The sequence below is a fragment of the Ranitomeya imitator genome, chromosome 5, assembly GCF_032444005.1.
Source record: "Ranitomeya imitator isolate aRanImi1 chromosome 5, aRanImi1.pri, whole genome shotgun sequence".
Lineage (NCBI taxonomy): Eukaryota > Metazoa > Chordata > Amphibia > Anura > Dendrobatidae > Ranitomeya > Ranitomeya imitator.
The window spans coordinates 228565298-228578791 of NC_091286.1; the positions used below are offsets into that span (position 1 = coordinate 228565298).

Sequence of the window (13494 nt, forward strand, 5' to 3'; positions counted from 1 at the left end):
TTAATTGCAGCAGGTCCAATACCCCTCCATAGAGAGAGAGAATTTTAGTCTAGGAAGAGGTTTCACATGTACCCATTCAGATGGAGACGTTTATTCTCAGCGAGGTAAGGCAAGCGTAGGACCTGGTATAAGAGAGATGCCGTAAAGGGGCTACCAGGTACACATAAAATTGGCCATTTTTATGCGCTAAAAGCTCTCATTTTTCATATTTCTAGTGCAGTAATGCAGTTCAAATTTCGTGTTTTCAAGTTTACATGTTTTAGCGCTGCAGTGTGCTGCCTTATTTACTTAACTATATACGAGTTGGCGACTCTAGGTTCAGCACCTGTTCACACTCAGTCTATGTTTGGATGTGCCGGTCAGGTTTTTGAAATGATGTTCATTTTTTGGCATTTCTTCAAAAGAGATTGCACATCACATCTTCAAACCCCAGACTGCTTTGAAATCTTTGCCTGCAAAGAAAACTTGCGGACACAGTATAAACTACCTTGTTTCTTGTTGCTGTGCTCAGTCTTTACATAGTGCACGACCTGTGATTTGGAACGGTCTTCCACAACCTCAACTTTGTAGCAGAGTTTAGCCGTTCGTCACCCAGTATAAACCTCCACTCTAAACCTCCTACATAACCATTTCTGTTTGACTGTGATTCAACCTACATGTGAAAATAATGATAATCATCACCTATTTGGTATAATTGGTAACTCCTACACCTGACTATAATTCTTCAGAATCCCTGACTTTTTGCAAGTGCACCTAGAAGAACGGTTAATATTTTGAAGGCAAAAAAGGTGGTTACACCAAACATTGACTTGATATAAATTTCTCTTTTGTGTGTTCACTTTGAATTTTGTTAACTGATAAAAAATAAACTAATAACACTTAACTCTGAAAGCATTAGTACTTTGCACCATTTTTCTCAACCTGCCTTAAACTTTTGCACAGTACAGTATATACACGTACACACACACACGGACAACATAGACATACATGTGTACACATATATATGCATTTGTAGAGAACATTACTTCAATAAATAGCCCTAAAAGGAATAAAGCAACTAAAGCAATCAATCTAAAAAAGCTGTTTCGAGAACTTTATTAAATCCATTCAGATACAAAGATGAGAGTTTATAACTAAAAATGCCTTACGCTGCTTGAGTTTTTAAAGGCTGTTTGGCGTCTCCACTAGAATTGGTTCTGTAGGATGGATCGTAATTCTGTTGACCTCTGATATATGTTCAAGGGTAAAATGTCTGGACATACTGTGCTGTAAAAACTCAATTTGCTCATCCTTTGTTGCAGCTGTTGGATTGTGCGACTTTTACTACTACACAGGCTTTTTTTTCCCTTTCATCTCTTTCTTATTCGAATGGGGACGAAAGAGTTTTTACAGCACTATGGTCCCGATTCAAGACCAGCAATGATGAGGGGGATTGCTGAAGTTAGATGCTCCTAATTCATTAAAAGGCGCCTTGCCACTAATCTTATTCTAGTCAGGGACTGGAGGAAGATTTCTGGAGTAATGCATGCCACAACTCGCCATTACTTAGACAAAGGGTCATGTCACGACCCAGATCTGCCCATTTTGGAGGAGCTGAGCCAAATTGACATGAAAATGACAAACGTAACATTTTTGCCTCAGTGTCTCGCAAAAATGTTGAGACTTTTCAAAGCAATTTGGGGAGTTCCGGCATAAGTACTTTGGTGAATCGGGGTCAGTGTGTCTAGACCTTTAACTCTCAAACATGGATCAAATTCCACTGGAGGCTCAAAGCAGACTGAAAAAACTTAAGCAGCACCAGGCGTTTTGGATTTATATCCAATGGACTCATTTAAGTTGTTGTTAAAACAGCTTTTTAGAGTATGGTTTTTACATGATTTTATTTATTTTTTTGTCACTTATATAGCTTCATTAAAAAACAAACAAGCCGTCAAACCAACCATGTTAATGGAAAAATAAAAAAATACGACTCTTGAAAGAAGGGGAAGAAGAATCAAAAGTGCAAAAAATGGAAATCGCCCAGTCTGGATGGAGTTAACTTTCTCTGCTCATATCCTGGATTAAAATCCAACCAGGGTTGTTTTATAAAAACATATTTATTTTTCTTCTGTCACATCAGGACCTTTGCCCCAACCAAGACCTCTCTGATGTATAGAAATCACTGCTGTTTGTTACTGTAACATGGCCTGAGGAAGGCACTGGTCCAGTGGCGAAACGTATATGCTATTTTATCTTAGAAAAAAAAATGACATTAATAACATTACTATTCTATCTTCTAAGTTAGCAGCGTCATTGGTTATAATTTTTTTCTTTAACCATTCATTGTCCAACTGACAATATGACAGACCGGGATTTGGGGTCGAAGTGCAGTGGATTTATCACACTTTTGTCTTTGTGCCTGATCCTAGCATATTCTCATAAGGTGAGCACTCAACCTCATGCAGTGGAAGCAAGGTAATCTACGCTATGGAGTGCCCTGTATTTTTATTCATTAGGGAACATCTCTCTATGACATGTCAAACTTTTTCTAAAATTACAGGTACTCTTTAAAGTCAAGGGATAATGTAAAGCCTGCCGTAGACAGAGAAGGGATAATTAACATCATTTCTGACTTTGATTCCATCTGACCAAAGGGATTCATTCTAATACCTCGAGTTTTATGCATACCATTTTAAAATATATTAAAAAAACTATTTCAAGAATTATACCATTTACCAACTAGAAAAAATCCTACCAAAAAAAGCAAATGGCTTCAAATATCAAATTCATTTTTAAAAAATAGCTAAATTTCCTTTGGTGGAAAGGGAGATTTTTTTTTTTTCACTTAAGTGCTAAATCAGTGGGGCGTAATTTAAATAGAAATTACAGTACTAACCCCAAATACTTAAACAAGACAGAAAAAAAAAATACACTTTTGCTGGCGTAGACTTACATTCACCCGTCACATTTTCATCTTACTCTTCCCACTTAAAAAAAGGGGAAATTGCCATTTCTATGTACAAGATTTAGGAACATAGTTCAAAGGAAAAATGCTGCAATAGTTTTAGAATTAGAAAACAAAAGTTATTTCCTATAAAAGATATGTAACAAAGTAGTAATACCTAGAAAATGGCTATTACTAAAACAAAGCTTTCGTCAATAGGCCTCTAGTACTTTGAATGAGGAAAATGGCTTCACAAAGTGGTAGTCTAGATTCCCACAGTGAGGGCACTGTTGAACGTTGCTGTATTCGGAAAAATACTGCATTCCAATTCGTACATCGATGACTGGCTTCCCACAATGCTTGCAGTTCAGCCGGGCCTAAGATAACCAAGAGAAGACGATTAACTAGCAGACAAAGTCAGAACATATAGGGATTAGAGCAATTCAGCCTGTAATAACTGTGCCACCAATACCTATGATCTAAGGAGCCGCAGGCCCTCTATACATCTGCATTGTGGCATCCATTCATAACCGATGCCCAACGCTGCGCCAGATCCAAATGGTGCCCAATAGACCCCTATTGCACATTTGGGATATACACCTGGAAAGGTCCTTAGCACGTACGCCAAATGTTGCATACATTTCTATAGACAAGGTGTACACCAAAATGTATCATAAAGTGCAATACACTTTTTTTTTTACTATTGAGATCAATGGCATTCAGTTGCGTATGTCAAGAATGTGCATTAGCCATATATTTTGGGACACTTGTGAAGAGGGCATAAGACATATTTATAGGCACCACCTCCTCCTTCTTGACCCACAGCCTCTATGCTGCGAGATTTCAGTCAACGGAGCAGTCAAACAGGAGGCGGTGGCTCTCGACAAGCAATAGAGCTGGAGTGACAGAGGCTTCAGATCTGCCACATCCATTTACATATGTGCGTGTTTCTCATCCTCAACATGTCAATTTCCTTTGGGGTACACGGAGTTTTCTAAACTTACTTTAATCATAGATTTCCATTAGATAACGTTTTGTCAAAGCCAAATAAGGAAGTATTAAAAAGAAAGCACTTTATGGTAATAGGAATACTCATGGATGTCAAGGCATCATGTTCTGAATCCTCAAAACTAATCACCGTGGATATTAAAAATGCTGAGCAATCAGAAACATATAAAAGATCACGGCCATTCCCAGGTGGACAGGGTTGTACTAGTGAACCTTGTACCAATAACTGATAACATTTCTTTGCACACTTATCAGGGACTAGCCTTTGCCTTTAGTACGTTTACAATGACGTCACCCATTTGCACACACCTTTGTGTTAAAATTTAGCTTTATCTCGATAGATTTGAGAATCTTGCATCCCATACATAGGGACAAGTCTGCAGAATATGGGTTCTACTGCTGTGTATACACTTATCTTTACATTTATTTTAACTTTACAAAGTATATACCAGAAACCAAGAAAAGAAAAAAAAGAATCAAGTTAGTGTTTTACAAACCTGACAACATGGAGATGCTGCCAATATATCATAAGTATACATTGTTCCCAGCTGATGCCAGCTCCCATCCCATCGAGACTTGCATTTAATGCAGATGATTTTATGAACACCTTCTAAGCAGTCCACACAGACAGCATACAAGTGCATAAGTCTTCCTGTGATGGAAAACACAGCGACGATCAGTGCAAGAAATAGAACAAAATCACATAATAAGGAAAAGAGTAAATTGCAAGTTAAAAATAGGATGTATGGCTCCACCTTGTGGACACCCACCATATACACAGATGCACTGCTAAACGCTGTCTAGCTAAGTAAATTAGACCACTTTGTAGCCTGTTTTTCATGTAAGTGTTCTACCCCCTTTTTTTCGTGGATAGAACACATACCCATTAAATTGCTATTCACATGTTCAGGTTGTTTGCGGACCATCGTAGCGGTCACTCGCATACATGAGTTAAGATTCTTGTTGGCATTGAATACACATACGGTAATTTCATTGCTGCCATGTGTATTCAATTCTATATATATATATATATATATATATATATATATATATATATATATATATATATATATATACGGTACAGACCAAAAGTTTGGACACACCTTCTCATTTAAAGATTTTTCTGTATTTTCATGACTATGAAAATTGTACATTCACACTGAAGGCATCAAAACTATGAATTAACACATGTGGAATTATATATTTAACAAGAAAGTGTGAAACAACTGAAATTATGTCTTATGTTCTAGGTTCTTCAAAGTAGCCACCTTTTGCTTTGATGACTGCTTTGCACACTCTTGGCATTCTCTTGATGAGCTTCAAGAGGTAGTCACCGGGAATGGTCTTCCAACAATTATGAAGGAGTTCCCCAGAGATGCTTAGCATCTCTGCGGTCCAGCTCACCCCAAACCATCTCGATTGGGTTCAGGTCTGGTGACTGTGGAGGCCAGGTCATCTAGCACCCCTGTCATGATCCCAATGGCAGGGGATCACAAAAGGACAAGCACAAAAACAAAACAAGCTCTAGGGTGATGGAACCTGAGCTGACCGCGATCCTGAACCTAAACACACAACTAGCAGTAGCCGGGGAACGTGCCTACGATGATCCCTAGACGTCTCGCGCCAGCCGAAGGATTAACTTCCCCTATAAGAAGAAACACAGACCTCACTTGCCTCCAGAGAAACACCCCACAGAAATAGCAGCCCCCCACATGTAATAACGGTGAAATGAGAGGAAAGCACATACGTAGTTATGAAAATAGAATCAGCAAAAATGAGGCCCGCTAAAGCTAGATAGCAGAGGATACAAAAGTGAACTACGCGGTCAGCGAAAAACCCTTCAAAAACCCATCCTGAAATTACTTGAACTCATGTGCCAACTCATGGAACATGAGGAGTAATTTCAGCCACTAGAGCAACCAGCAGCAAGGAATCACATATCTGCAAGCTGGACTAAGACAAAAATTAAGCAAAACGTGGAACAGGAAAATCAAAACTTAGCTTGTCCTGAAGATAACAGACGCAGGGAGCAGAGGTAAAAAGGCACGCTGATTACATTGATAGCCGGCGAGGAAATGACAAAAAAGCCAGGTTAAATAGGAAACACTCATAACCTGATGGAACAGGTGGACACCAGAGACCGCAGAGAACACAAGTCACCCAGTACCATCAGTAACCACCAGAGGGAGCCCAAAAACAGAACTCACAACAGTACCCCCCCCCTTGAGGGGTCACCGAACCCTCAAGAGAACCACCAGGGCGACCAGGATGAGCCCTATGAAAAGCACGGACCAAATCGGCAGCATGAACATCAGAGTCAATCACCCAAGAATTATCCTCCTGACCATAACCCTTCCACTTGACCAAATACTGGAGTTTTTGTCTGGAAACACGAGAATCCAAGATCTTCTCCACAACATGCTCCAATTCACCCTCCACCAGCACCGGAGCAGGAGGCTCAAGCGAAGGAACGACAGGTACCTCATACTTCCGCAACAACGACCGATGGAACACATTATGAATAGCAAACGATGCCGGGAGATCCAAACGAAACGACACAGGGTTAAGAATTTCCAAGATCCTATAGGGACCGATGAACCGAGGCTTGAACTTAGGAGAAGAGACCTTCATAGGAACAAAACGAGAAGACAACCACACCAAGTCCCCAACAAGAAGTCGAGGACCCACGCGGCGACGGCGATTAGCAAACTGCTGAGCCCTCTCCTGGGACAACTTCAAATTGTCCACCACATGACTCCAAATCCGATGCAACCTATCCACCACCATGTCCACTCCAGGACAATCAGAAGGCTCCACCTGACCAGAGGAAAAACGAGGATGAAACCCCGAATTACAAAAGAAAGGAGAAACCAAGGTAGCAGAACTAGCCCGATTATTAAGGGCAAACTCGGCAAGCGGCAAAAAGGAAACCCAGTCATCTTGATCAGCAGAAACAAAAACACCTTAAATAAGTTTCTAAAGTCTGATTAGTTCGTTCCGTCTGGCCATTCGTCTGGGGATGGAATGCAGACGAAAAGGACAAATCAATGCCCATCTTAGCACACAACGTCCGCCAAAATCTAGACACAAACTGGGATCCCCTGTCAGAAACGATGTTCTCCGGAATGCCATGCAAACGGACCACGTTTTGAAAAAACAGAGGGACCAACTCAGAGGAGGAAGGTAACTTAGGCAAGGGTACCAGATGAACCATCTTAGAAAAGCGGTCACACACAACCCATATGACGGACATTTTTTGAGAGACAGGGAGATCCGAAATAAAGTCCATGGAAATGTGCGTCCAAGGCCTCTTCGGGATAGGCAAAGGTAACAACAATCCACTGGCCCGAGAACAGCAAGGCTTAGCCCGAGCGCAAACTCCACAAGACTGCACGAAAGAACGCACATCCCTCGACAAGGAAGGCCACCAAAAAGACCTGGCCACCAAGTCTCTAGTACCAAATATTCCAGGATGACCTGCCAACACAGAAGAATGGACCTCGGAGATGACTCTACTGGTCCAATTGTCCGGAACAAACAGTCTTTCCGGCGGACAACGATCAGGTTTATCCGCCTGAAACTCCTGCAAAGCACGTCGCAAGTCTGGGGAGACAGCCGACAAAATCACCCCATCCCTAAGGATACCAGTGGGCTCAGAATTTCCAGGGGAGTCAGGCACAAAACTCCTAAAAAGAGCATCCGCCTTCACATTCTTTGAACCTGGCAGGTATGAAACCACAAAATTGAAACGGGAGAAAAACAGTGACCAACGAGCCTGTCTAGGATTCAGACGTTTGGCAGACTCAAGGTACATCAGATTTTTGTGATCAGTCAAGACCACCACACGATGTCTAGCACCCTCAAGCCAATGACGCCACTCCTCAAATGCCCACTTCATGGCCAAAAGCTCCCGATTACCAACATCATAATTCCGTTCAGCGGGCGAAAATTTTCTAGAAAAGAACGCACATGGCTTCATCACTGAGCCATCGGAGCTTCTCTGTGACAAAACCGCCTCCGCTCCGATCTCGGAAGCATCAACCTCAATCTGAAAAGGAAGCGACGTATCTGGCTGACGCAACACAGGAGCAGAAGAAAACCGGCGCTTAAGTTCCTGAAAGGCCTCCACAGCCGAAGGAGACCAATCAGTAACATCAGCACCCTTTTTAGTCAAATCCGTCAAAGGCTTAACAACACTAGAAAAATTAGTTATGAAGCGACGATAAAAATTAGCAAAGCCCAAGAACTTCTGTAGACTCTTAAGAGATGTAGGCTGCGTCCAGTCACAAATAGCCTGAACCTTGACGGGATCCATCTCAATAGTAGAAGGGGAAAAAATATACCCCAAAAAAGAAATCTTCTGGACTCCAAAGAGACATTTAGAACCCTTTACAAACAAAGAATTGGCCCGCAGGACCTGAAACACCTTCCTGACCTGCTGAACATGAGACTCCCAGTCATCAGAAAAAAACAAAACATCATCCAAATACACGATAATAAATTTATCCAGATATTCACGGAAAATATCGTGCATAAAAGACTGGAAGACAGAAGGAGCATTAGAAAGTCCAAAAGGCATCACCAAATACTCGAAATGGCCCTCAGGCGTATTAAATGCGGTTTTCCACTCATCACCCTGCCTTATCCGCACAAGATTATACGCACCCCGAAGATCAATCTTAGTGAACCATTTAGCCCCCTTAATGCGAGCGAACAAATCAGTCAACAATGGCAAAGGATACTGATATTTGACTGTAATCTTATTCAAAAGACGATAATCTATGCAAGGCCTCAAGGAACCATCTTTTTTGGCCACAAAAAAAAAACCTGCTCCCAAAGGGGACGAAGATGGACGGATATGTCCCTTTTCCAAGGACTCCTTAACATAATTCCGCATAGCAGTATGCTCTGGCACTGACAGATTGAACAAACGACCTTTAGGGAATTTACTGCCAGGAATCAAATCTATAGCACAATCGCAATCCCTGTGAGGAGGAAGCGAACTGAGCTTAGGCTCCTCAAAAACCTCCCGATAATCAGACAAAAATACCGGAACCTCAGAAGGAGTAGATGAAGCGATAGAAATCGGAGATGCATCATCATGAACCCCCTGACATCCCCAGCTTAACACAGACATTGTTTTCCAGTCCAGGACTGGGTTATGAGTTTGTAACCATGGCAGACCAAGCACTAAGACATCATGTAAATTATACAGTACCAGGAAGCGAATCACCTCCTGATGAACGGGAGTCATACGCATGGTCACTTGTGTCCAGTACTGAGGTTTATTCATAGCCAAAGGTGTAGAGTCAATTCCTTTCAAAGGAATAGGAACTTCCAGAGGTTCCAGACTAAACCCACAGCGATTGGCAAATGACCAATCCATAAGACTCAGGGCAGCGCCTGAATCCACATAGGCATCGACGGAAATGGATGATAATGAACAAATCAGCGTCACAGACAGAATGAACTTAGACTGTAAAGTACCAATGGCAACAGACTTATCAACCTTTTTTGTGCATTTAGAGCATGCTGATATAACATGAGCTGAATCACCACAATAAAAACACAATCCATTTTTCCGCCTATAATTTTGCCGTTCACTTCTGGACTGAATTCTATCACATTGCATTATCTCAGGTGCCTGTTCAGAAGACACCGTCAAATGGTGCACAGGTTTGCGCTCCCGTAAACGCCGATCAATCTGAATAGCCATAGTCATGGACTCATTCAGACCTGTAGGCGCCGGGAACCCCACCATAACATCTTTAATGGCCTCAGAAAGGCCATCTCTGAATTTTGCAGCCAGAGCGCACTCATTCCACTGAGTAAGCACCGACCATTTCCGAAATTTCTGACAATATATTTCTGCTTCATCTTGCCCCTGAGAGAGAGCCAATAAAGCTTTTTCAGCCTGAATCTCTAGGTTAGGTTCTTCGTAGAGCAAACCCAATGCCAGAAAAAACGCATCCACATTGAGCAACGCAGGATCCCCTGGTGCCAATGCAAATGCCCAATTCTGAGGGTCACCCCGCAGGAAAGATATAACAATCTTGACCTGCTGAGCAGGGTCTCCAGAGGAGTGAGATTTCAAGGAAAGAAACAACTTGCAATTGTTCCTAAAATTCAGAAAACTAGATCTATCTCCAGAAAAAAACTCTGGGACAGGAATTCTAGGTTCAGACATAGGTGTATGTACAACAAAATCTTGTATATTTTGAACCTTAGCAGCAAGATTATTCAGGCTGGAAGCCAAACTCTGGACGTCCATGATAAACAGCTGAGGTCAGAGCCATTCAAGGATTAAGAGGAGGAAAGAAGCAGTCAAGCTGCAATTAAGGCTAGGCAGCAAACACTGAGGAGGGAAAAAAAAAAAAACTTCCTCAGACTACTTTTCCTCCTACTTCAGCCAAAACGATGACCAATTTTTTATGGCCGGCTATGCTGTCATGATCCCAATGGCAGGGGATCACAAAAGGACAAGCACAAAAACAAAACAAGCTCTAGGGTGATGGAACCTGAGCTGACCGCGATCCTGAACCTAAACACACAACTAGCAGTAGCCGGGGAACGTGCCTACGATGATTCCTAGACGTCTCGCGCCAGCCGAAGGATTAACTTCCCCTATAAGAAGAAGCACAGACCTCACTTGCCTCCAGAGAAACACCCCACAGAAATAGCAGCCCCCCACATGTAATAACGGTGAAATGAGAGGAAAGCACATACGTAGTTATGAAAATAGAATCAGCAAAAATGAGGCCCGCTAAAGCTAGATAGCAGAGGATACAAAAGTGAACTGCGCGGTCAGCGAAAAACCCTTCAAAAAACCATCCTGAAATTACTTGAACTCATGTGCCAACTCATGGAACATGAGGAGTAATTTCAGCCCACTAGAGCAACCAGCAGCAAGGAATCACATATCTGCAAGCTGGACTAAGACAAAAATTAAGCAAAACGTGGAACAGGAAAATCAAAACTTAGCTTGTCTTGAAGATAACAGACGCAGGGAGCAGAGGTAAAAAGACACGCTGATTACATTGATAGCCGGCGAGGAAATGACAAAAAAGCCAGGTTAAATAGGAAACACCCATAACCTGATGGAACAGGTGGACACCAGAGACCGCAGAGAACACAAGTCACCCAGTACCATCAGTAACCACCAGAGGGAGCCCAAAAACAGAACTCACAACACACCCCATCACTATCCTTCTTGGAGGTGTGTTTGGGGTCATTGTCCTGTTGAAAAATAAATGATGGTAAAACTAAACGCAAATCGGATGGAATAGCATGCCGCTTCAAGATGTTGTGGTAGCCATGCTAGTTCAGTATGCCTTCAACTTTGAATAAATCCCCAACAGTGTCACCAGCAAAGCACCATCACACCTCCTCCTCCATGCTTCACGGTGGGAACCAGGCATGTAGAGTCCATCCGTTCACCTTTTCTGCGTCGCACAAAGACACGGTGGTTGGAACAAAAAATCTCCAATTTTAACTCATCAGACCAAAGCACAGATTTCCACTGGTCTAATGTTCATTCCTTGTGTTATTTAGCCCAAACAAGTCTCTTCTGCTTGTTGCCTGTCCTTAGCGGTGGTTTCCTAGCAGCTATTTTACCATGAAGGCCTGCTGCACAAAGTCTACTCTTGACAGTTGTTGTAGAGATGTCTCTGCTGCTAGAACTCTGCGTGGCATTGGCCTGGTCTCTAATCTGAGCTGCTGTTAACCTGTAATTTCTGAGGCTGGTGACTCGGATAAACTTATCCTCAGAAGCAGAGCTGACTCTTGGTCCTCCTTTCCTGGGGCGGTCCTCATGGGAGCCAGTTTCTTTGTAGCGCTTGATGGTTTTTGCCACTGCACTTGGGGACACTTTCAAAGTTTTCCCAATTTTTCGGACTGACTGACCTTCATGTCTTAAAGTAATGATGGCCACTCGATTTCTTTACTTAGCTGCTTTTTTCTTGCCATAATACAAATTCTAACAGTCTATTCAGTAGGACTATCAGCTGTGTATCCTCCAGACTTTTGCACAACACAACTGCTGGTCCTAACCCCATTTATAAGGCAAGAAATGCCACATATTAAACCTGATTGGCACCCCTGTGAAGTGAAAACCATTCCCGGTGACTACCTCTTGAAGCTCATCAAGAGAATGTCAAGAGTGTGCAAAGAAGTCATCAAAGCAAAAGGTGGCTACTTTGAATAAACTAGAATATAAGACATATTTTCAGCTGTTTCACACTTTTTTGCTAAGTATATAATTCCACATGTGTTAATTCATTGTTTTGATGCCTTCAGTGTGAATGTACAATCTTCACAGTCATGAAAATACAGAGAAATATTTAAATGAGAAGGTGTGTTCAAACTTTTGGTCTGTACTGTGTGTATATATATATATATATATATATATATATAGATAGATATATAGATATATATATATATATATATATACACACACACACAATCTTTATTTATTTTTTTACACACACACGTGCTTTTCACAAAATTAGAATATCATCAAAAAGTTAAGTTGTTTTTTGTGAATTATTCTACTTTACTGAGATAATGACTTTTGGATTTTTATTGGCTGTAAGCCATCATCATCAACATTAACAGAAATAAACACGTGAAATAGATTATTCTGTTTGTAATGACTCTATATAATATTTGAGTTTCACTTTTTGTATTGAAGAACTGAATTAAAATTAGATCATCAAAAAGTTAATTTATGAGAAGCACCTGTGTGTGTGTGTGTATATACATATTAATGTCTATACCGCTGGCAACAAACGTGAGTACACACCTAAGTGAAAAGGGCCAAACTGACAATATTTTGTGTGCCCACCATTATTTTCCAGCACTGCCTGAACTCTCTTGAGCATGGAGTACACTAGAGCCTCACAAGTTGCCTCTGGAATCCTCCTCCATGACGACATCACGGAACTGGTGGATGTTGGAGACCTTGCGCTCCTCCACCTTTTATTTGAGGATGAACCACAGATGTTCGATAGGGTTAGGTGTTTAGACATGCTCGGCCAGTCCAGCACCTTTACCCTCAGTTTCTTTTGCAAGGCAGTGGTCATCTTGGAGGTGTGTTTGGGATCGTTAACACACTGCAGCCCAGTTTCCTAAGGTAAGGGATCATGCTCTGCTTCAGTATGTCGCAGTACATGTTGGCATTCATCCCTTCCCTTAATGAACTGTAGCTCCTTACAACCAGCAGCATTCATACAGTCCCGAACCATGACATTCCCACCAACATGCTTGACTGTAGGCAAGATACACTTGTCTTTGTAATCTTCACCTTGTTGCTATCACACACGCTTGACACCATGACACCATCTGAACCAAATACAATTATCTTGGTCTCATCAGACCATAGGACATGGTTCCAGTAACCCATGTCCTTAGTCTGCTTGTCTTCAGCAAAGTATGTGCGTGCGTTCTTGTGTATCAACTGTAGAAGAGGCTTCCTTCTGGGATGACAGCCATGCAGATCAATTTGATGTAGCGAGCGGTGTATGGTCTAAGCACGGACACGCTGACCCCTTCCTCCCCCCCCCAAC

The 13494-nt window shown here is 41.9% G+C and overlaps 1 protein-coding gene across 1 annotated transcript in view; it reads right to left on the reverse strand.

The window, feature by feature from the left end:
- Nucleotides 1–1078: 1078 nt before the first annotated feature.
- The window catches only part of HECA (hdc homolog, cell cycle regulator), an 81175-nt gene continuing 68759 nt past the window's right edge, over nt 1079–13494 (reverse strand). The window contains exons 3-4 of the mRNA XM_069725933.1: nt 4429–4583; nt 1079–3300 (exon numbers count right to left, since the gene is read on the reverse strand). Coding sequence (XP_069582034.1) covers nt 3136–3300; nt 4429–4583 — 320 coding nt within the window. The 3' untranslated portion in view covers nt 1079–3135. The remainder of the gene's footprint in view (nt 3301–4428; nt 4584–13494) is intronic.